Source organism: Ornithodoros turicata, chromosome 1 (assembly GCF_037126465.1).
Source record: "Ornithodoros turicata isolate Travis chromosome 1, ASM3712646v1, whole genome shotgun sequence".
Taxonomy (NCBI): domain Eukaryota; kingdom Metazoa; phylum Arthropoda; class Arachnida; order Ixodida; family Argasidae; genus Ornithodoros; species Ornithodoros turicata.
This window is the reverse complement of record NC_088201.1, coordinates 56180027-56204285: the sequence shown is the minus strand read 5'-3', so window position 1 is coordinate 56204285 and position 24259 is coordinate 56180027. Positions and strand designations below refer to the sequence as shown.

The following is a 24259-nucleotide window of genomic DNA, read 5'->3' as shown; positions in this document are numbered from 1 at the left end:
AAGGCTAGTATACCTGACTTTGTGGTCGCACCCACAGCTCCCAGCACTCCTCCTTGGACTTTTCCGACACCCCGCATCTCCCTGTTGGTGCCGGGCTAACAGGGAAGAAAGGCAAGGAAGAAAGGCGTGGCCCTCCTCTTGAACTCCAAGGTCGCTTGTGAAAACAGTGCGCGTAATGATTATTCTTAGATGTCATAATAAGAACCTCTGAACACCCGCACAGTCCGCAACATCCGCCTCCAGAAGAAGAGGAGGTAGGTTGGGGGGTTACACGCTTGGTCCCCCTAAAAGCACTTTGCCCCCTCTTTGGAAAAATTCCTGGTAACGCCCATGAACACGCATTGCAGCGTGCATTACTCAGAATTGTACCAGTTGATTGGGTGCGGTAAATACGGTACTTCAAAAGCCACGTCTTCAACGGTCTATACTAACACTATGGACACATGTTTATGGGTATATGCATTAGTAGCCGAGCTGTATTGGGCAATCTCAGAAATTTCAGGGGGGGGGAGGGGTGTATACCCCTCTGGGTTGTTGTTGCATAGGGGTATACATCCTTGGAGATACAGTATCCCTGGCTGGACTCTACGAAGGCCTCCTGTATGTGACCACATTCCTGGTCTTCTGAGAAAAAGCTCTGTACCTCTCGCTGTTGCTCATCGACTTACGCCGGAGGGCCTCGGCTCAACTTACTATCAACGACTCCCAGTGTACATCGATGGATCAGTGTCTCGAGGCGGATCAACAGCAGCCTTTTACATCCCACATGGAAACCTTGAAGTGGCGGAGAAACTTCTCTAGGAAACGTCATCTGCCGAATCGCAGCTCTTCGCGACACCACGGTCCCTCAATACATTAAGGGACCGTGATCATACTGACCGCGTTGAACCACATGACGGTGCAGTGATTTATCCAGACCCCCCACCCCCCACAGCAAATTTTTGGCGAAACCCCCGAATATTTTTCTATACGACATAGCTGTAATGATGACCCCCCCCCCCCCATTTTTTTGCTTCATCCCCCCATGTCTGTGATTCTGGATAAACCACTGTGGCGGGATCAGCGCCTGGAGCGTGGACTATGTTCACGGACAGTAAGGGCGGCGCTAGAGGTTCTGACAAATTATTGTACCAGAACAATCGGAGGCCTAGACACCATGATAATCGCAACATACAACCGACTTCTATCCTCGGGTCATAGCTTATATTTCCAATGGGTACCCAGTCAGCAGTCACACCGGCCTGCGCGGAAACACCTGCGCAGACGCCTTAGCACGTCGGGCCTATGGGGATGTCACTTTGAATATGTCCACCACCACTTGCGGCCTCAGCTTGTCGATTACAGATATACGCCGAATCTGCCACAGCCGCACTCGGCAGTTTCAAGAGGGCGCTGTCCGATTCAACGATCACCTCCGGTCCATCGAACCGAATATGGATTTCATTACCACACACTATACTGGTCGAGTAGAGAAGCGTCGGTTTTACACGACTACGCCAGGGCCTCTCTGCTTCTCTGTAAGATGGATAAGATGGATGGGTCTTCTCCACTCGTCAAAATGTCCTACTTGCGCTGTAGAAGCTGATATTTCACATTTTTTACTCGACTGCTTAATAAATATTCCCCCCACCCCCACCCGGAAGATGCAGCTGGCTACCAGCCGCATCGACCTGCTAGGGTTCGCGGTGGCGTCCGGTGCGGTCGGTTCGAATGAAGACAAACGCTATCCTAGACTACCGCCGCCCGCAGGATGTAAAAAACCCTGCAGCGCTTCCTGGGTATGGTTGGCTTTTACAGGCACTTCATACCGCGAAGCGCAGACCTAGCGCAGCCATCAACTTGGCTTTTACGAAAAGGTGCACGATAGTCATGAAGCAAAGCACAGGAACAGGCGCATTCGCCACCCTTTCGAAGGCGATTGCACAAACAGCTCGTCTGTATATCTCCCTGATCTGAATCGCCCGTCTGTTCGGCCATCAGACGCAAGCGACTGCCTTGGTGCGGTCTTGTTGCGAAATTTGCAAACCAGACTGACTATCAGGCACTCACCTTGCTGAGAAGGTTGAAAAACCCCGCCGAACTTACCTTCTCTCTTTTTTTAAACTTTGCATTAAACACATCCCCCACGGAACGGCTCGCACGTTGGAGTCTAACGTTTCTGCGGCGACTTCTCGATGGAATACCGGAAGGGAACCTCAAATAAGGTTGACAAGTAGAAGACAACGAAGAGACGTAAGCACAATTAGGAGTATAGACAGGACATCCGCAGGGACTTATAGGCAGTGTACAAACTAGCCCAACATGCTTCGTAAATGTCAAAATAAGATGGCATATGTGCTGTTTCAACCACCTCTGACGTGGTAAAGGAGCCTACTTCCAAAGATAGCTCTCCTGCTTGATGACAATACACATAGGGAGCATTCAAATGAAGACTACCGAGGGATGCTGGCACGTTACCTATGGTGGATAGTTCTGTTCAACTATCCAAACCCACAGCAAGAGGGTTGCTCACCTTTCCTAAAGGCTAGTGAGAAACCCCCATACAGTTTCACGAGTTAACAATGGGAGGTGACGGTTATGCGTTGCACTGCAGTTTAGGCATTTAATGCGGACGATCGAGGCTCAAATGTTACTCGTACGAGAGGAACGGGGCGTCAGTTGACTGCCGAATTCTGCGGGATTTTGCATTTCGCAACACCGGCCGTGATATGTTCGGCTGCAACTGTACGGCTTGCCCTGAAACTGCCATAGTGCACATCTAATACGAGGGGTGTTCAAGTCAAACCGGGACTTTTCATTTCTCGCAAAAGTAAAATGAACTTACAGGCGAGAAATTAGTTTTATTTTCAACGTAATCTCCAGCTTCACCAATGCACTTGTCCCAGCGTTTTACGAGGGCTTGGATGCCAGCAGCGTAGAAATCCTTACCGGCGCGTAGCAGCCATGATCGGACCGCATTCTTGACCTCGTCGTCGCGGCTGAAGTGGCGGCCCCCAAGGAACGCCTTCAGTAGCCCGAAGAGATGGAAATCGCTGGGGGCGAGGTCTGAACTGTAAGGGGGATGTGCCAGCAACTCCCAGCAAAGTTCCTGTAAGGTGCGTGTCGTGAGATGCGCGGTGTCGGGTGTGCATTGTCCTGTAGGAGGAGGACTCCTTTGGTGATGAGGCCCGGCCGCTTTTGCTTCAGCGCCTTATGCACATCCCTGAGAACTTGGCAGCAATATGCACTATTGATGGCGGTACCACTGGGCAGAAAATGAACATGAACAACGTCAGCCTTGTCCCAGAAAACTGTGGCCATGACCTTACCCGCAGACGGGGTGCTTCGGAACTTCTTGGAAGCTGGCGAGCCCGGATGCTTCCACTGTTTTGATGCGCGTTTAGACTCAGGAGTGAAATGGTGCACCCACGGTTCATCGTACGTGATGATCCGATCAAGGAACGGCTTTCAGTGTCGAAACGGTACCTTAGCTCTTAGGAGATTTCCAGTCTTCTCTGCCGGTCAAACACGGAGAGCTGCCTCGGGACCCAACGGGCACTAACTTTCCGAAAGTGAAAAGGTGTTCATGAATGATAGTGTTCAACGATCCCACAGAAAGGTCCGTCTTTCGAGCCAGTTCGAGACATGTTATCCGTCCGTCTTTGAGGATCAGGCGCTCCACAAGTTGGATGTTCTCAAGAACTCTGGGCTCTGAGCCGCCCCGGCCGGGATCGTCCTGCACTGATGTACGGCCGTCTCGGAACCGTTTGCACCACTCAAACGCTTTGCTGCGGCTACGTGTATCGTGGCCATACTGAGCCTGAAGTCTTCTGTGAATTTCAGATGACTTTACGCGTTCATTCACGAGAAACTTCATGACAATTCGCTGTTCGATGTGCGCGCTCACCTCCTTGTCCGCAATCTTGTCCAGCACGTGTCTTCTGTTTTGCACAAACTTTGGACCACCACGTAGTGAACGCGGAGGTCTGTCGCGTGTGAAAATGACGAAAAAGAAGTAGCGCGAGCCATTTGTACACTCAGGAGAGAGAAAGTCCCGGTTTGACTTGGACACCCCTCGTATAACACTGCATATTAGTACATCAGTAGCTGGATTTTTAGGAAACCCGTAAAAATGTTAGGCCCGTATTAATTCTAATAGATGTACTATAGACATCCATGTGCTTTGAACTAACATCTAATGGATGCCACAAACGCCCAGTAGTCACGTCCATTAGACGTGCTTAGTTAGAGGTATGGATGGGTTTTACACGTTGATAGTACGTCCACCAGTGGATTAAAATGGATATCTGTTAGACGTGCACACCTAGTCAGACAGCACATCACTCCTTTAAAATGCCGATACCAACATGTAGGCCACCAAACCGTAAAACTGTTTTATATTTCATTCACTACGACCGCAGCGAAGCGCGATTACATCCGTTAGGTGCAACTTTTAAAATAATTACAACGAAGGGAGTAGCACTCTTTAAAGGGCACCCGTATTCAGTTTCTGTGACTTTGTTGTTGCTATATTGGGGGTACCATGAACCATGTAAAATTTGCTGCTTACCATTTGCCACTTTGGTACTGGTGGCCTACATGTTGGTATCGTGCATTTTAAAGGAGTGATGTGCTGTGCTTTAGGGTTTTATATTTCATTCACTACATGCGAGTTTGTCCGACAACTTACTTTATATTTTGCCGTACTTGGATGCACACACCTTATGCTGCTATGCAGTGTTTCTGTACAATAAGTGCAAATAAAATACCAGCTTTCAAAACACATTTATGCATTACACATGGAGACATCTTTTACAGAACATGAGGCACTAGAAGACTCCATGAAATCAAAGGCACCCAGAAAATAAGAAGGCCGCAGAAAATTCGGCTTAAACTTCTCAAAAACTCCTTCAACCATAAATGTCAGGAATAAGGCCAGCGGGTACTTTGAACACTTCAATGCAACTTGCGGATATCTCGATGGATGGTATTGCACAGGCTATTAGCAATGCTGACCAGACTACCACCATAAAAACCACCATTTCTGTAAGACACTGCAACCAGGACGTTCTCATCAAGACATCAAAATATTTGCAATTTTCATCAACTAGAGAAGTAGGTGTGGTGAAAGACTACCAGAAAAGGCCTCAAGTCTGTAAGGCCATGGGAGAATATACATATGTAGGGTACCCCTCAATACTCTACCAGCACTATGATGCCAAAATGATCAACTTTGCCTACATATGATACCCCTAGTACATCACTCGATTATTAACCATAACTGAACACAATTACAACAGCTGATAGGTCCTGTGCCACCAAAGAAGGCAAGAAGCTACCATCGTCTGCACAGACTCCGCAACAAATAAATGCGGTGACAGAGACTGCGCATGGATGTATGCAAATAATTTGCCTCTTTGGCACTGGTTTTAATGTGATGCCAACTCTAACAGCTTCTACAGATAGCCATGATGTGGCACAATGTAAAAATATAAAATATAAAACTTTACCTGCAGTGTTAAAAATGTTTCCTTGAATGCGGCCCTTATAGTTGTCACTCCGATTCAGTACTTTGTTTCTACCAGGCACTTTTGAAAGCCTGGGATGTTAGTGCAACATACACACTCTTGCATTCTATATACAAGATATTGTACAGTTCATGTTGTGTCACCAGGCACATCCTATTTCTTTGTTCTCAAAGAGCGTAATAGACATTCTCTGTATTAGACATGAAGTGAAGCCATATGACTAGAGGCAGAATCTTCAAATGTGACGCACGCTTTTAGCATCGGGGAAAAAGAAAAGCTTGCACTCACTCAACTTTGCAACAATTTGTAAAAGGTGTGTTCACATATTGATGTATAATTCGATTTCAGTATTGCCACACATACTGTCTTGACATATTAACCCCCAACTGTACTGCATTCCCTTCTGCTTCCTGAAAAATAGTGTGTTTGCATACCAAGGAGTAAAATCACAGCCTGAAAAACTGATAACACTTCTATGGAGGTCAGTATATTATACTGCAGATAGACGTTCACACTCATTTGTGTCTCGTTTCTCCAAATTCATACGATTTTTAATCTATGTACTATAATTCTGTTGCCTACTACGCAAGATTTCAAGTTCCTATAGCACGTTCACACTACCATTTCAGGACGTGTTTCCCAGTACAAATGGTTCACATACAGCATCTGAAGGAAGAGCTATTACGTTTATGAACGGTTAATTCACCTTTCTGTAATCTCATTTGTTATATGCTGGCACATGTTCAATAGAAGTTTACTGCTAGTGCAAAATTTGCTTCTTTCTAGTATTGCAAGTGGAAGATGCTCGGTGTCAGCATTGATAGGAAATTACTCGATGTCTACTTTAACGCAGCTAAGAAACTACCGAGTACATGGAAATCTTTCGCAGAGAATTTGCAACATTTCCACATCGTGCTATAGTATTGACACTGGCCTGCAGTTCAATGAATATGTAGACACAAGGCTAGGTGTAAATCTCTTAAGTACGAGACATTATTAACTTTAAGTTTGCTGTCACTGAATCCTGGGTTGGGGGTGTGTAGGACGAGTCCATTTGATTAGAGTCTCTGGAGAACGGTAGAGGAAGATGAGCTTGGCAAAGAGGTCTTCCTCGAGGGCTAACTCCCGGCTCTCACGCACCAAGTAGATGTCGAGGCACAGCTGCAGCACTCTGTCCACGTAGGGCATATCGTCAAACATGATGGTGAACGAGGTGCCCGCCATGAAACCACGCATCAGACGAGATGCCACAAGCACGAATGTAGTGTACAGTCCTACGATGCTGAAAGGGAAGAGTAAAGAAATATGATCAAACAAATTTATAATGAGTTCCACAATTGCAGGAACTTGTTCATCAGAACAGGAATTTTCATACGTGGAATCAGCTTGAATCTGCTGTTAATGACAGAATGACTGAAGTGAAATGTGAGGGAAGGCAATGTAGGGTAAGCTAAGATTACTAAGGCAGTGTGACATGGGGAAAAAAAAAGGAGATATCGAACCAAAAAGGTTCAAGAGTATCCAAGGCAAGCTGCACAATAAAGAAATATGTGAGCCTGCTATGGAGCTCCATTTGCACTTAATTCAGCTATGTCACATTAGTTGAAGGGTTTGGTAACATAAGCTGCAGGAGCTGAAACAACAATTTGGGCAAACAACAAATGTTTGTTAACTGCCATCTTTTAGCTCAAGGGTTGGGATTTCTCCAGGGCTGATATGCACTTCCCAATTTTCCTTTAATGCTTCTTCAAAAAAACACAAGAAAATGCACCAGCTCTTCCAAGCACATTGAATGCATTTCCATATCTATGCTACAATGAGAGAGGAAGCTCACAGCCCAGTGCAAAACAATGCAAGGACTCTCCACTCTACTTATCCATGATGACTCATGAGCAGGGTTCTTAAGCGAACCGAAAACCAAAACAAACCAGATTGGAATGAAACCCGAATCAAAATTTTATGTTCCGGAGGGAAACCGAAAATACGTTTTCGGTTGAAATGGAAAATTTAACTATTTGGCCTTCAATGGTACAGTGTTGGACAAAAGTTTACGGAACACGCACCGGCGCATTCCTTCCTCAGAGTAACACGCTAGCAGCGAATAGTACCGTACAAACTTGCAAACAGGTGACTGGGTTACCCAAGCACATGTCTAAGTCCGTATGGTCCCATTCGCGGCTAGCATGTCACCCTGAGGAAGGAATGCGCTGGAGCGTGTTCCGTAAACTTTTGTCCAACACTGTACGTAACGCAAGACCTCAAGTGCACAATACATGGCATCCATCGGTGTTTGGGTAGGAAACTTCAGAAACGTCACATTACAACAATGTGCCAGAGTGCAAGACAGGCTCCTTGTTTTTGTGACATAGTACCTTCTAACCTTCTTTTTGGAGATATAAAAGGGGGGGGGGAGATTCTGGAGTCTGCAGAAGAGTGTCTGAAGTATTCAGTAAAGCCACAGTCTCACGTTGCAATGTCTCAGGTGGACCCGACAGCTATCGCTGCTGGTGAAATAGCGCGAAGGATTCGCGTTAATTCTGCCATATTTTTTCAGTTGGAAAGAATAACGGGGAATATTTTCGCTGCAATCAATTCTCCTTACAGCATGTGAAACTGAACCGGTTCGAACCGTTCTCGAACCTTTATTTTTTACTCCGGAGCTGAACTGGAACTGAACCGTTTTGTTTAAACCGAAATGAAAACCAAAACGAAAAACCTTTCCGTTCGACACCCTGCTCATGATAACTTCTAGAAAATGCAGCTGCATGCATGATAGCACCAGGTTTGGCATAGTTTACTGCATGGCATGGGGATATCATGTAGCATGGCATTCCTTTCTACGTTTGCTCTGCCATACTACGTTTGCTCTCACCTAACCATGTCCCAATGGTTAAAGGCACCTCTAGAACTATTCACTGCACTGCCCTATATTTCTGACTGTTAGGAGAGGCTACGGCCACACAGCAAACGCATTGTACGCACTGGCTCTGTTTGAGGAATGCATTAGAAAGCTGGACAGAATGTTTATGCACAAGAAAAAAAAAGCATACTTTTCTCCGTGGACTTTACGCAGCAAACAGTGCAGTAAACAACCTCAAGGCAATTTGTTTGGCATTACAAAAGGAATATGGGCATACAGACGGGACAAAGGAGAGGAGGCACACACGCCAAGTGCTAGGAGAGCGCTCCTCTCCTTTGTCCCGTCTGTATGCGCATATTCCTTTTGTAGTATGTACCAACTAGCCCAAACTTCTGCACTTCTTTGTTTGGCATTCTTGCCTCCCAAAATGAATACTGTTCTACAGCTGATGGGCCAGGAGATAATACATCCTTAAACTTGCATTTGTATTGTGCTATGAATGCGAAAACTACAACATGATCAACTCACTACACACACACATCACTACAACCACCTTCATGTTCTTGTAGATTCATGGAGCACTGTTAAGAGCCACTACATACTATACTGAAGAGCACTTTTTGTTGTTGTTGTAAACTGCTTTGAGAATTTTGAAGAAAGACATCGAAAAAAAAATCTTGCCATTTGCAAAAATTCGAACTGCTTGATAGTTCGGACAAATTCTACAGCTCCTACATGTAATAAAAATTGGTTGGCAAATGGTGTAATACAAGCATTGAATACTTATGCAACTCACCCATATCCTGAAAGTAGGGACAGTGCCTGTGGAAACACCTTGTCACAAAACACTATGATGTTCAGGTAAGAACAGTAACTCGGATCCGTGTCTGGCAGGAATGGGTACGGATAGTTCTCCGAGCAGCTGCCTTGCACCTGCCACCACTCCGAGAGGCCACTTAAGTTTTGGAAGGATCCAGTGTGCAGACGCAATGTTAAGTTTCGATACATCTCGCCATCGAGAGCGCGAACTACATCCACCCTTCCAGCACGTGATACCAATAGGTATTTGGGCAGGATGGGGGGCACAGTCACGCCTCCGACTTCCGCGTCACCAGACAGCATCATGGCAAGATCCCGGCGCAGTGCAGAGTCAGCAAGAGTCACCACTTTTTCATCGCCATGTGTCCGTTCAAACTCCTTGACATCTTCAATGTCTCTGGTGAACTGCCATCGTAGATGGAGCGCAACACTCGTTTGGTTGAGCTCACGGATAAGGGCCTCCTGGCTTGGCGGGCTAATGGACCACACCGCTGTCGAATTGCCATTGATGCTGATGACAGCGACGTCTGCAGCGTCATAGTTGGCCAGGAAGGCTAGCGCACCAGCGCTGTTCTTGTATTGTGCCTGAAAACCAAAGACACAAATCCTGACTTCACTCTGTCATGTTCCGAAATATATTAAAATAATTTTATGGTAACATGCCTCATGCCTAAAAGAAGTACGACAAGCACTGCACAATGGAAAACAAATTTTCTCTACAGCTGTCATACAAGATTTTAACTCTCGAACTTTGAACTTTGGTTGCACAGGACTAGTTTGCAGCAGAACCTAATGTCGGCAGGTTGTCTACATATAGTTGAAAGCACCAATGCCATAGCCGTTGGCTTCAGAACTACGATAACAAAGTACAGTGCATTTTTAGCAGAATTTGCCTAGCACAGATACACACACAAACACCTCACTATTTGCCTCAAAGTGCAATGAGAAGTGCTGACAGCATGAAGCCTGTCTATGTACCACAACCATGTATCTGTGTCACGAGTCCTGTTTTTACTTTTACAAAGACTGCATCTACAGTAATCCAGCCCTCCCAAATTAGTGACCTACTCAGATTAATGCACTGTCCTTTGGAGGGGAAGCCCTGCATCAGCAGATGAGAAAAATCCAATCCAGGCACCATGTGCTCGCACAGTACCACCAGTCCATTATGACAACTTGGGGTCAACTGATTCATACACGCTCTCAGATTGTAGTCTTGAGGATTTCTGTCCATGTTCTGATATACAGTGCACCAAAGTTTACTTATGGGACTTGACCAGAGACGGAGCAATGGTGTCCTCCAAAGGACGCAAGAAGTCCACTGTACTTCACTTCTTAAGCACAAATATTATTATGTATATGCTAACACATAAAATTCATGCAGAAGTAACATGAGCTGTGGGATGAACCGAGGCCCACACATTTATGAATAGTAAATGCTAACATTGCATCTGGTATTTCATATTACTTCGATAGAATGAGCTAGAAAAGGAAGTAATAACTCAATAAATATCACAATAATGCAACTAGAAATGTCAACACTACACACAAGGGCAGCTATTTTGTCTGTAGGTACCATACACTCTAAAACCACAACTTCCACCCTATAACACGCTCACGGTCCCCAAACCGCAGAGGACGCGGCAGAGATACTGGAGGTTCTCCTTGAGAAAGGAGGTCTTGGGGGGGGAAAGCCTGGAAGCTGCATGCTGTACAGTGGAGGAAAACCCAAAGGAAATTAGACTTACCTGGAGTAAGCGCCAGCTGTCATATGGTAGAGGCTTTATAGCTCCCTGCTGCACATTAATTCTGAATAGGGGCTGATATCCTCCTATATTCAATTCCAGGGTAACATCCGAGGGTAACAGAGACCGGCCAACCGTGTTTCCAAGAGAGAACAGCAGAAGTGGGAACCAGATGATCAGGATGATGGCAAACAAGAGGAGGCCTCCCAAGCCGTACTTAGTTAAAGAGGAGCGACAAGACCCCCTAGGCGTGGGGTACTCTTCTTCAGCACGACGTAGGCACTTGAGAAGAAACACGTTGGCGAAGATGTCCTCCATCTTCAGCCAGTTGCTCAAGTTCATGCTTGTGTCTGTCCAGATCCAGTCCATGAGGGAACGCAATTCATACAGAAATGGCACCAGCATGTACCTGCGTTGAGGACAGCGAACAATGTATGATGTTTTCAGTTACCTAAATATTCAAAAGACATGCCATAATAACAAAACAAGAGGTGAAATAGGGGCAGGAAGCATAATGAAGTTTCAAAGTTGCCTGGTGTCATCTCAGTATTGAATGGCATTAGAAGGAAACACAAAATTTGCATACAGTTACACTGGCTGATTTGCAAGTGTTGTAGCCAGACACAACAAAGTAAAAGAGTATCAATACCCCTGGCTCCTTTATGGAGGCAGAACCAAAAGGGGTTTGGAAAGCGCCACTGCCACATAATAACATTAGAACAAACTCGCAAAGCAATCACCACCAAATGACACTGGTTTCACAACACTTCTCTACAAATACCCTCACCATCTACAACATTTGTGCTGTCCTTCTGCTGTCTGGTACAGGTTAGAATTACTGCACATGTGAGGAGATTCATATAATCTACAGTTTCAATACAACACATCCAGCTGCAGTGGATGGCAGAATGGTGTATGAATAAATAGCATAAGCACAGCTGCTTTGTCCCATGTCAACAACCAAATCACTGCAACATCATAGCCAAATAGCTCTTGCTTATTTAAGCCAGAGGTCACTTTTTCCATTTGGAAAACTGGTGTCAAAGGTGGCACTAGCACCAAGGCAGTGCAAGCTCATTGGAATTGGATCTGCCTTTGTGGGGAACAGCGATCCTGCATAGGGGCACCGGCTGCACACCAGTTGGGCTGGTACCATGTGAACTGTGTTATCGAACCCGACCATTTCGAATGGAACCACTTCAACTGGTCTCAGCTCAATAGTCCGGTTTGCAACTGGCCCTGGACCGGTTGCAAACTGGGTTATTGAGGTGGGACCAGTTGAAATGGTTCCATTCAAAGTGGTCCGGTTCGATAGTTGCAAACGGTCCCAGTCTCAACTGGGACTGGTTGCAAACCTGATTGTCAAGCTGGGACTGGTTGAAGTGGTTCCACTTGATGTGATCCCTGTTCAATAACACAGTTCACCTGGTACCAGTTCAAACAAATTTCGCCTGGGGTTGTTTTGTATGAGAATCCAAGCAGACAGCCATGCACATCCATCACTGCCTGAGCAGACATGCCTTTCACACTCTCTGCTCCAGCTTTTTGGCAGTCCCTCAAGTACAAACATCAATACATGGTCCCCAAGTTTCTTGTGTAACCAACTTTGCAACTTCAGTAAAAAGCATGTTAGAAATGTGTACACTTCCTTCAGTATGATTTGGATCGTTTGGATGATGTGGATGGTCTACTTCTTGCACAGAACCAGTCCTCTGTAAGCACTTTGGTTCACAAGGGTATGCTAAAAGTAAGGGCCAACTAAACCTATTCTGTACTGCAAAGGCGACTGATCAGGCTACTACGCTGCTCTCACTTGTCTACATAAATGAACTGATAGCGAAGCAACATTTGAATGACACAATGGAGTCCCTGAAGAAGACACACATATTTTCATCCGTATCTCTAGGGTGACAAAACTGCAACAAGTAATACATAGTAGGTTCCTCTCAGTTCCTTGGCATAAGATACTGAACTATCCTAGTTCAGCAACAAATTAAACACCCTTGGTTCTAAGAACATTCAACTTATAAAATTACTTCCAACAGACTAATTATCATTACAGTACTAGCTAAAAGTGAACTGAAAAAGACTATCCTTGCGTTTGCTGGCCAAGAGCGAGGAAGGCTCCGCCTCCTGGATGCCAGCCAATAGAAGGACACGGAGGGCAGGCGCTTCCCAAGCCATTGCTCTCGCCTAAGAGATGACGCAGCGTTACCGTTGTTTCGCGTGTCGCAAGGCTTCTGCCATGTCGCACCAACCTAAGCAACTGCTTCGCTGGTCATTAACCAGCAGTTGCTGCTGCTTTTTGCCTACTGCAAGGCTTCTACCATGGCGCACCAATCTAACCAACGGCTTCGCCGTCCGTTAACTGGCATATGCGCGACTCCCGCTAGGCCTCGTTCCCACGTTGACAGACGGCGAGGCCGTTGATTAGATTGGTGCGCCATGGCAGAAGCCTTGCTGCAGTCGAAATTACGGTAGCTACACTCCTGTCTAAGCTTGTTCAGCAGTTGGTTAGATTGGTGCGCCATGGCAGCAGCCGTGCGACACGTGAAACAACAGTAACGCTGCGCCATCTGTTAGGCGAGAACACCCAATGCCACCTAGATACAGAAGCCCTCCTTATTGCCTCCTCTCCCTCCTTCGCTATGTGGACATATATAGTCAGAATTCGTCTGCTATTGCGATTCGCCGTTCTGCGAAGAAGAACAATGAAATGAAATGGAAAAAAAAAATAAAAGAACAAGAACTCTGAAATGATTGCAGCTAACTTGGAATCTGTACACAGGAATCTGTAGACAAAACGTGCAACACGCTTTCCAGAAAATCAGTCATGAGAAAGATACAGGACCGTTTTGAGCTTTATCTTAAAGTTTTCTTGTTTAGTACTCGGGGACGTTCCATCACTGTTCGCAGACGACGGTGGTTCGTCTCCATGGCTACGACTGCTGAGAGCTCCTTCGTGATTGGCTGCCGCTGCTGAAAACATGATCCTGATTGGCTGACTATTAGTTGTTACGTCACTTCGACCAGTAAGCAGGCTTTCTCTATCTAGGTGGTGCTTGAACAGCGGCTTGGGAAGTGCCTGCCCTCCACGTCCTCCTATTGGCCAGCATCCAGGAGGCGGAGCCTCCCTCGTTCTTGGTCAGCAAACGCGAGGATAGTCCAGAAAAAAAAGCCCTCAAAGCACATTACTTACCCTTTGAAGAGAAAGTAGTTAATGTAGTTGTATTTCTTGCAGAAGAAGTTGCCCAAGATACGTGTCGGGTACCCCGAACGGATCTGATATGCAGATAGAATGAGGTAGATGCACTTGATGAAGTACCACAGCTTTGGAGGTAGGTTCTTGTCCTCAACAAAGCCACGGTGCGAGATGGCCGGCAGTACAAAAAACATCCATATGTGGATCACAAGCACCATAAAAATCTGGAACACGAGCTTGCCCAGGATATACTTCCGGAGATACAGCGCACGATCAATGACAATCAATGCAAACTGTGCCAATAACATGATCAGAAATGGGATTGGAACCTGAAAAGAAAGGACAAGGACTATGTACTGGTTGTATTGGTCTCACCTTTATATTTGTTGACTAGACAGCCAAGTGACAGTTTTAGTGTCGGCTCCACTGGAGCAGTAACATCCTCCACGCACTTTGCCAAATAGAGATCAAGACTATTATCATGGTGCAGCCAATGTGAAATTTACCTCATTCCTCTTGAAGTAGGAAGCCACACCGTCCTCAGAGCCACCAGTCTGCAATGAAGCAGTTTATGGTGATCAGCCATAGGTGTAGGTTGTGTGCAGTTGAAAAGCTCAAGAGCTAAATGAACTGATAATGCCTTCTTGTTAAAAGACCAATGAAAGGCATCACAAAGAAGCTTTGGAGTGGCCAATGTCCAACGACTAAGCAATTTTTTTGGTACCACAATGGATGACACATATATTGCGGCTTTCCACACCAAATATCAGCATTGCTTCGAAGGTTGCCCCCCAAATCGCACCTTTGGTACGCATTTGGGAGAGGAGAAAGACAGCAAAATTCCCCTCCCCCAAGTAAAGTCCCCTATATCGCCCCTATAGTCCCCTGTAAGTTTATAGTATCTCTAGTCTAGATAGAGTTGCCAGTACTGTGATTCATTTCTGCATGTCCTCCATAGTAGTCCCACCAAATTTCATGTTTCTCTGATCATACATGTTCCTTGTGGTACCAATTCCGTAGCACAAGTTCTATTACATCCATGCTGCAAAAATAACCTTTCCCAGTTACTAATGTCAACATCAAGCAATTTAGCAATATCAACTGGTGATAGTGGCTGGCAAACACAGAAGCATACTTACGCCAAAGGCCCAGTACCCAAAGACCATAATAAAGAAGTTTATGAAGTCACAGAAGAACATGTAGGCATAGACATCAGTAGTCACACGATATACGGGATGAAGGAGGTTGTCGAAGAAGTTGCGAAATGGTTCCAGGTACCGGTTAATCCTGAATTGTGTAAGACATATTGCAAATTTGGAATCTACCTAAAAGCAGCAGTACTATACAATGAGACAGCTGTCTCTGCTTCATACCCTTCAAATATCTTGCTTAAGTACATGAAGCTTTCCCCAACAGTGCTCTGCTCTCTCACTTGGTCTGCAAAGCGGAAAGCATTTCATTAATGTTCTACGCACACTCAAAATTTAGAAACACTGCATAAAGTAGTCTATAAGGAAGCTTAGCCCAGCAGATTGTACTATGACTTCACTAAGAGAAAAAGCAATCATCTGGATACCTGCGTCACCCGTATCATCGCCAGAATAATCACAATCTTGGACTGGAAGGGTTCCTAGGCCTGCCAGCTCTAATCCACTCTGCAGGTATAAAGATTTTATGTTCAGAAACAAAATATTCAGCTCCGAGAGACAGTAATGCTTCCTCATAGCATAGTGCAGCATAGTTCATAGTACAGTGAAAATATAGTAACAGTGCACAATTCTGTTCTGGTCACACAGTTTGATCGCTGGCATGATACACGCTTTGGAATTTTACTTAACGAAGGCCCACTATACCCAAAACTGTTGCAAATGTGATGAACACTTGGTACTCTGGATGTCACACAAAAAGGAGTTATGGGCCAAGGCTTGCGCTTGTGTTGTTAAATACTCTGCAGACTTCTCATTGTGATGCTGCCCTGATAAGAAGTTTACATCTGTAAAGACCAGGTATGCCCACACGGCAGAATGTACTGTGGGGTGATTCCACGTAAGATCAGGGGGGTTCGTCTCATGGTCTCAGATTTTACTTTAAGAATTATACGTTGTTGGCCAATATCTCTAGGTGACGAAGCAGTTTGTTTCAAGTCTCGATGTCCATTCGTTTCCCAGAAAAAAAATTAAGCGTGAAGTCAGGTGGAATTAGTTTTTATTGCACTTTTCATTTTCTGAACTTTGGCCGCCCCTGGCGGAGGCATGACTAGGGTTGCCACCTTTCGTAGTGAAAAATACCAGCTGAGAGAGAAGAGGTGGTATAGAGGGAAAGGGAAAGACTTGCGGGAAAGGGAAAGTGGGCGAGGGGTGAATGAGCACACATCGAGACAGAGAGATAATACGAGGAAACATAATTCCTGTGTGGGGTTGGATCATTGATGTTAGAAATTGCTATAAACAGGCATGAACGGTGCACTGGCTCGTATTGGAACAACCAGATTGGAGTGTTGTTTACTTTGAAAAACGCATCGATGCACACAAATCCTTCTTTGGAGGACATCTCATGATGGTTGTATACGGCCTAGGTTCTATGTGGCTCGACACAACTACCAATAGCTTTGCATGACCACTGATCTTGTCGCCTCCGAACACAAGACTTAATGGATAGCAATCATAATAATAATAATGAATAACTAAGAAAACGACTGGTAACTGCGGAGTTTGGTCTGCATGTGCTCCAGATGTATTCAAGCTGTAGTGGAATGTTGAAGCAAAAACCTCGCAAAAACCCCTGTGACAGGTCTTGATCCACAAATACCGGCAGCCGGCAGAGTGAGCAAATAACCGGCCGTGCCGGTATAATACCGGCCTGGTAGCAACCCTAGGCGCGACGCCCGGAAGAGACCTTTGCAATTTTTTTCTTCTTATTTTCCACATAGAGGACAGTGGACACAGGTGTACAAAAATGCTCTACAAAATCACATCTTTATATAAACAAATGGCAAACTTGGCTGGCCGTTCACTTTACTCTTGTATTCCGGGCCCTTCTGCGTTGCATCTATTGAACAGTTTCTGATGAGCAATATATATTGCTGTGCGTCGCGAAATGTGCTTTCCGGTGATATAAGTTTGATATGGTGTAGGTTCAGTGTGTCACACTGCAGCCGCGCAAAAATGAGAAAAATCGGAAAGTAGGTCATACATTCGAGCCAATTTCTAGAAACCCACATCATTTAAAGCCTTGATATTTTTATCGTGATTATATAAAGGCTTGCGGCTGCAGAATATGCAAAAACATGTTGCATTATTTGCGTGGCGTCGGCATTACAGGGCTCCAAAGTAAGCATTCCGGCCACATGACGAATGTGGTGGTTATAACCCCCTAATGTTTCACCACATAACAGAGACTCATGCATGTTTGACCAGAGGTGATGGTGATGTTTCCAGGTTCCATACAGATTCCTATTCCAATATACTAAGCGGAAGTATGCGAGGGTGTTACTGCTGATAGCACCCATCATCTTCAGTGGGAACTCATTACCCCTGCCCTGGTGCTCAGTGCCTGTATGTTGAGATATCGGCATGGTGAGGTTTGGGACCACATAAATGGTCTACGGTTACCGTGTTCCATGGTATAATTGCAAGCGAGGATGTTATTTGTAAAGATCCTGTTCTCTTGGTGGATGCGTAGTCTACATACCAGTGAGGAACGTTTTTATCTTCTCCCGCATCGCGCACATTTAAGAGATATTACAGGACACTTGAAGCAGGTCTTTACTACTTACAGGTCTTTTCATGGATGGAAAGACATGAAACGACTACATGCTTTTTCATTCATCGGGTGCCCTCCGTCCTTACAGCAGAGGTTTCCTGTTTACAGGCATTATAGTCAAGTCTTCGTCAGCTTCCTACACCATTCACTTAAATCCCTTTAACCCTTCCTCCTACAGTAGGCACACTCATGGTTTTAGCTATTTCCCCTACCATGTATGATATGGATATGTGATATGGAGCGGGCCAACGATGAGCACACTAGTGGCTATACCAGCCACACGGGATCAGAGCTGTTATTTTTGGGGGGTTTGGTTCGGGTTAATGTGTATCGGTTCCATTCAGATTCGGTTCTAGGGTAGAGAAAGTACGGGTTTGAACCAATTTTAATCGGTCCAAACCTGTTCACCGGCGGTAAATATTTTAATTTACCGATATTACAATTGATACATAGATTACGACATGTTAAATACACAGAACATTACTTTCTCTCAGCGTGATTTCATAGCACTCCACAAGAAGAAATCTGGCTGACAAGTGTAGTACAGCGCGAAAGCTATGCGTTATAGATAGCATCACAATATAAGCATACAAGCTACAGGACCACAGTGGAAGTGTGAGCCTGGAATACCTTGCATAATGGAATGTTCTCCTTGGAAGAGAGCTCAGAAGTGAATTCTTCCATTACATGAAACACTACATTTACGACGACAAGTTACCAATAATAACTGTTGACAGCTAAAAAATAAATAAATATGGGAGAGAAAGAAGGTCGGACTAAAGACAGAGACCTTGACAGAGCGGTTCTCGCCTCTATGCATACTAAAAAATTAAGAATGAATCAAGCAAGTTGCTATTTGTTTGTTAACGTTCTGAGGAACTATACAATGCCATGAATGAGCTGGTCCCGAATAAGACAGTCCTTTGTACAAGATTCATATTTTGGTTGATGAAGGGCAAGAGCTTCATACAAGGTGTCCCAAAAAATAACAAAAAAAAAAAGAAGAGGAGGAGGAAGAAGAAGAAACACCACAAGCTGGTACACTGAAAGGAAATCATTACCACATTGAACCCTCGTTGACGCACGTTTTGGCTTGTGCATTCGTTTAATGAGTGCACTTAATTTTTCCCAATATCAGATTTTCAAAACGTAGTGGAGCTGTTGGAACTCCGCTACATGGTTTGTAAGACAAACACTGTGGGGCTGGATTGCTAAAGTGAGCATCCCACCTGAACCGTCTCGTGAACCGGTGCTTGAGATTTATTTCTGTTCAAAGGTAGAATAAACAATTTCGGTTCAGCTCCGGTTTCGATACCTGCCGCCACATGAATAATGCGGCCTAAAGGCTCACTTCGGAGCTCTCTAGTGCTGCCGCCACGCAAATCATGCAACATGTTTTCGCATATTCTGCAACCGCATGCCTTTATACAGTCACGAGAATAATATCAAGGCGATAAATGATGTGGGTTTTTAGAAATTGGCTCAAATGTTTAACCTACTTTCCAATTTTTCCCATTTTTGTGCGGCTGCAGTATGTGACGCGCTGCACCTACAAATATCAAACTTATATCATCGGAAAGCACATTTCACGGCACACAAAATGGTATGTTGCTCATCAGAAACTGTTCAATGGACACTACGCAGAAGGGCCCGGAATACAACAGTAAAGTGAACGACCGGCCAAGTTTGCCATTGTGGACAACAAGGGAAAAAAATCACAACAGTTTTCTTCCGGGCGTCGCGCCTTTGCTAGGGGCGGCCAAATTTCTAAAAAACGAAAAGTGCGATAAAAGCCAATTCCACCTCACTTCACGCTTAATTTTTTTTCTTCTCGGCAACGAACGGACATAGAGACTTGAAACAAATGGCATCGTCACCTAGAGATATTGGCCAACGACATAGAATTCTTGAAGCAAAATCTGAGACCACGTCTGCACCAACCTGCCTGATCTTACGTGGAATCACCCCGTGAGGACTCCTATGAACTCCTAAGAATTTTCCTATGCGGACACATGCAAACCTCCAAACGTTGCTCTCCAGGGAAGATCGTTTCCCAAGTGCAGAAATGAACAGGTTGACAGAAATGAACAGAAATAAACAGGTCAGAGCAGGACTGGGAACATGATTTCATGGCTTCATAGCAAGGTAGGACACTATGCAGTACAGTTGCTGGTACACATGCCCAGAGGCTGGTGAGAACAGAGACAGTGTCGCAGTTATGCTGCTTCAACATCAGTTACCTGGCACGAGACTAAAGTGAACCAACCGCACATATAAAATCACATAAATTCACAGGCAAGCTGGTGGAGGAACTCCGAGTGAAAAATCCTGAGCGTGGGAAATCCAACATGTGGGAAAATGAGAAAGGAAAAAGGAACTGTATTCTCTTGTCGAGTTGAAAATTAAACAAGTTGCTGGTTTGAGCTGTTGTGTTCGTGTTGCTACTGAGCATGCTTCTGCATGCAGTCCCATCATTACTGTTGATGAGTCATAGCATCGAAGCTCTACATTAGCTCAGGAAGTTGGGCTGTTGATTATGATCCCGGAAGAACGAGAAGTAACATAACACGGAATCTTGAACTGGCACTGTCAATAGTCAACCATCTTCCACGCTATGCAGTACTTTGCTTTCTTTGCTCGCTTTCTTGCAGCGTAACACCTCAACAGATAGAGTGGCGAACTGCTGCAAGAATTGCGGTTTCCATGTGGAATGAGCGAGATGCCATATGAGATAGAAAAGCCACTGATGAGCACGCAGATGCCAAAGGGATTCAATGACTATGTAAGACCATGCAATGAGTGTGACGAAAATTGCTGAAAACACTGTGCTCAACAGTCATGCATTGCACCAGGACAATGTTCTGTGGGGTATGTGTCAGGACCTCTAATAACAGAGCATGTGAGCATGTACAATTGATAAGGCATTACATCCTCGAAAAATGTGTGGCAGACAAAAACTTTAAGCCAATAAACCTTGCTTGTTGTCACAAGAGGTTCCCTTGCATTTACAAGGGCCGTTCGAGGTTTATAGGAATGAGAGTGCATTCCAAGTTTGGGGACAGCAGTTTATTGTCCGAAGGTTGGACTGGACTGAACGTCCGTGAGGATGAGAAGCTGCGAGCCAGAATGTTAAGCTCGCGCCGGGTGGCGCTGCTGTCTCGTCGGCTTCTTCGTCCGGCGGCTGAAAGCACCGCTACGGTGATCGAGATCCACTATATCTGCAATGTGCTGTAAGCTCCTGCCGGTGATGCAATCTCCGAGGAGGGCTTCGCGTCTTTCGAAGACTATGCCAGGATAGAAGGCACAGAACAGACCTGTGCCGCAATTCTCACTGGGGGCATCGTTCTGAACATGGCTCGCACTAATGAACAGAGTGACGACAGCTGCGATGAACCTGCACGCGCACTGTCATTTTCGGAACTTTAAGTCAACGGCATGCGCAGCAACATGATGGACTTCGTAGCACATCTTGAACGAACGGTGATGTGCAATGTCATTTTGGGAAAGGTGCAGACGAAGATAAGCGAGTTCTTCAGCAAATAAATATATTTTCCTTCACCATGTGCCCAGGTTCACTTAATTCTAACGCCCCCTTAATTCAAAAATTTTTCGCTGTCCTGACGACTTCGAATTAACAAGGAGTACTGTAATATACCTCTACCCAAGAAACGTCATCATGTTGTTGTTAGACAGACTGAAACCGAAACCGAAACAAATTGGAAGGGGAGAGCTGGGTTCCACGAATGGGCACTTGTTCACTGCCTCCCACTGAAAGAAAAGTAGGACCGAAGGTCGTGTCCCTCTCAGGAACCATTGTAATCCCCTCAAAACCGTGGTTTTCGGGCGCAACCTTGTTCACACCTAGCTTCGAGCGTAGTTCGACTCTACCAAATTGGTGGCGCTGTCGAACACTATGACGTCATTTGTTTACAAACAGGGAGAGGTCTATTGCTTGGGGCTAGGTTCTACTGTAATCGCTGTAAGGGGCATGGGGCAAAACCTCCCAGCACATTATGGCCAGGGCTGCTACCGCCAAATTCGCTGTGTGAGGCCGGGCATTGTCATAAATAAGAATGACACTTCCGGACAACATCTCAGGCCTTTTCTTGTGAATTGCTTTTCGCATGGCACCCTTTATCAATGTGTAGTAGTACTGGGCATTAATCGTGACCCCTTGCTCCGAGAAGTCCACATGGATGACACCCCGCATATCCCAGAGGACAGTTCCCATGGACTTCCCAGCAGACGGCTGCATCTTGCTTTCCTTTGATGGCAGGAAAGCTTTATGTCGCCATGCCATGCTGCTTATTTTTGTCTCTGGGGTGAAATGATGCATCCAGGTTTCACAACGTTATTGATTGATCGCAAAAATTCATCCCCCCTCAGATTGAAACCGGTCCAGCAGCTGCTCAGAGACTGCCACGCACGCTCCCTTCTGGACAAAAGTGAGGTGTAGGGGAACCCATCTTGCACAGACTTTGCGGAACATGAATTATTGTCTCCACACTGCCGACATAAATAGCATTACGCTGGGCTGCAATGTCCCGAACTGTTACCCACTGGTTCTTGAGGATGGCCTTGCTCAATGCCTGCAATGTTCACTGGCGTAACTGCAGTTGGACGAACGTGTCCATGTGGTTCATGCGTCGCCATATCCTGTCCTTTGCCAAACTGTCTGCACCATTCGTACACTCTTCCCCTTGACATCGTTTGTTCCCGATACTGTGCCTGTAATCTTTACAAGATCTCAGCTGATTTGACGTTCTCCTTCACAAGAAACTTGATTATGCGTTGCTATTCCACAGCTACAGACACACGGCTCGCTGCCATGATAGCTGCCACTGCTGCACGTGCCGCTGCCCCGACAAGGATTGCACTTAATCCTCTGGAAGTTTCATTCAATTACATTTACTCCTTGATTTTTCTTGAGCAAAAGTCTGTCAACCTTGAACGACCCTTGTAGTAGATACTGCATTCAGAAAATGTGTGATATGTTTTCCCAAATGATGCAGCTTTACTTCAAATAATATCTGAAAAATGTATCAATGAACATGCTACCTTTGCATGAGGCCAAAAACTTAATTAGTTTCCTGAACATTGCACATAAAATGCCAGTGCCAAGTCAGTTCACACACTTACCTCAGCTGCAGCAATTGTAGCAGGCATTCCTTCCACGGGCTTCTCATCTGTAACAACTTGTTTGTCATTTGACGGCTTGACATCTGCTTTGTCTGCCGATGTGTCCTCCTCTTGACCGGTGACACTGCGCTGAGTGTCCTTCCAGAGACCCAGGCTCTTCAACATGAACCGATGGAAGAACACCATCAGCAGCAAAAGCAGGTCATACAGGGCATAATCAGAGTCGTCAGTGCGCCTCTCGATGCCCAACAGCCTAGGAGGGTCAAAAGGGCCAGACCGGGCATCCTCCTTGTTCCAGCCAAATAAGTCAAACTGGAACAGATACTTGATGACAACAATTGCCTCAGTGTAGGTTATAATCGTGACCCAGAACAGTTTGGTTGGGCGAGGAACTGATAGTGATCCCCACAAGAAAGCCATCAGAGGAAGGGGTAGAGACAGAAGGCTGGCACTCTTCATTTGGTTGACGACAATCACTAGGTAGCACACAACTTCCGATCGGGAGACCAGCGCGTAGTAACACGCTGCTAAGAAACGGACAGCTGATGGACGTTCTTGGGCAAAGTCATCTTCACGACCACCATCAGCACCATTTCCACTGTCGCTGCATACAGACACGCATTATTTCATGTGTCTCCAGAGGGTCTTTCAATTTATGGCATGCTAGTTAGTTTATGCAACAGGGTCAGACACATATGCAAGCTAAGATTCTTACGTGAGAAGCAGCTCGTCACAGCTCTTGGTGCCAGAGTTTGTCACATGGTCGATTTCAAGGGGTTGTGAGCTGCATGACACATATAGACACGTACCAATGTAGTGGTAGCTGAAGTAATGAAGCATAGAAGGACAAATACAACACTGAAGCTTCACAATACCCAGCTGCATGTTTTAATTAGAGAATGCATCCATGCACTTGACTGCCTTCTTTCATCGAAACATACACGTTCAGACCATGTAAAAGCAGGCATATGATGAAAGCAAAGGCCACTTACCCCTGCATAGCTTTGCTCCGAACCAGGGCTTCCTCTAGGTCTCCAACCAGTCCATTTGCAAACTACATAATTGAAACATGCAAGGGCTTTCGTCAAGCAATGCTGCATCCATGGTTAGATTTTGAAGCACAACCACTCCCACTCCATTACAGGAACGAAGGGCCTGTAATCTTTAACTCTATTTGAAATATTACCTGACATGCCCCCAATGGAGCTAGTCACGGCCAGTCATC

The 24259-nt window shown here is 45.5% G+C and overlaps 1 protein-coding gene across 3 annotated transcripts in view; it reads right to left on the bottom strand.

The window, feature by feature from the left end:
- Positions 1-4745: 4745 nt before the first annotated feature.
- LOC135378266 (piezo-type mechanosensitive ion channel component 2-like) overlaps positions 4746-24259 on the bottom strand; it is a 101089-nt gene continuing 81575 nt past the window's right edge. For all 3 annotated transcript variants that reach the window (XM_064611247.1, XM_064611249.1, XM_064611248.1), the window contains 11 exons: positions 24027-24088; positions 23750-23818; positions 23035-23638; positions 15710-15788; positions 15507-15570; positions 15273-15420; positions 14640-14687; positions 14131-14462; positions 10935-11340; positions 9164-9771; positions 4746-6789 (listed from right to left, as the gene is read on the bottom strand). In XM_064611247.1, the coding sequence (XP_064467317.1) occupies positions 6522-6789; positions 9164-9771; positions 10935-11340; positions 14131-14462; positions 14640-14687; positions 15273-15420; positions 15507-15570; positions 15710-15788; positions 23035-23638; positions 23750-23818; positions 24027-24088 (2688 nt within the window). In that variant the 3' untranslated portion in view covers positions 4746-6521. The remainder of the gene's footprint in view (positions 6790-9163; positions 9772-10934; positions 11341-14130; positions 14463-14639; positions 14688-15272; positions 15421-15506; positions 15571-15709; positions 15789-23034; positions 23639-23749; positions 23819-24026; positions 24089-24259) is intronic.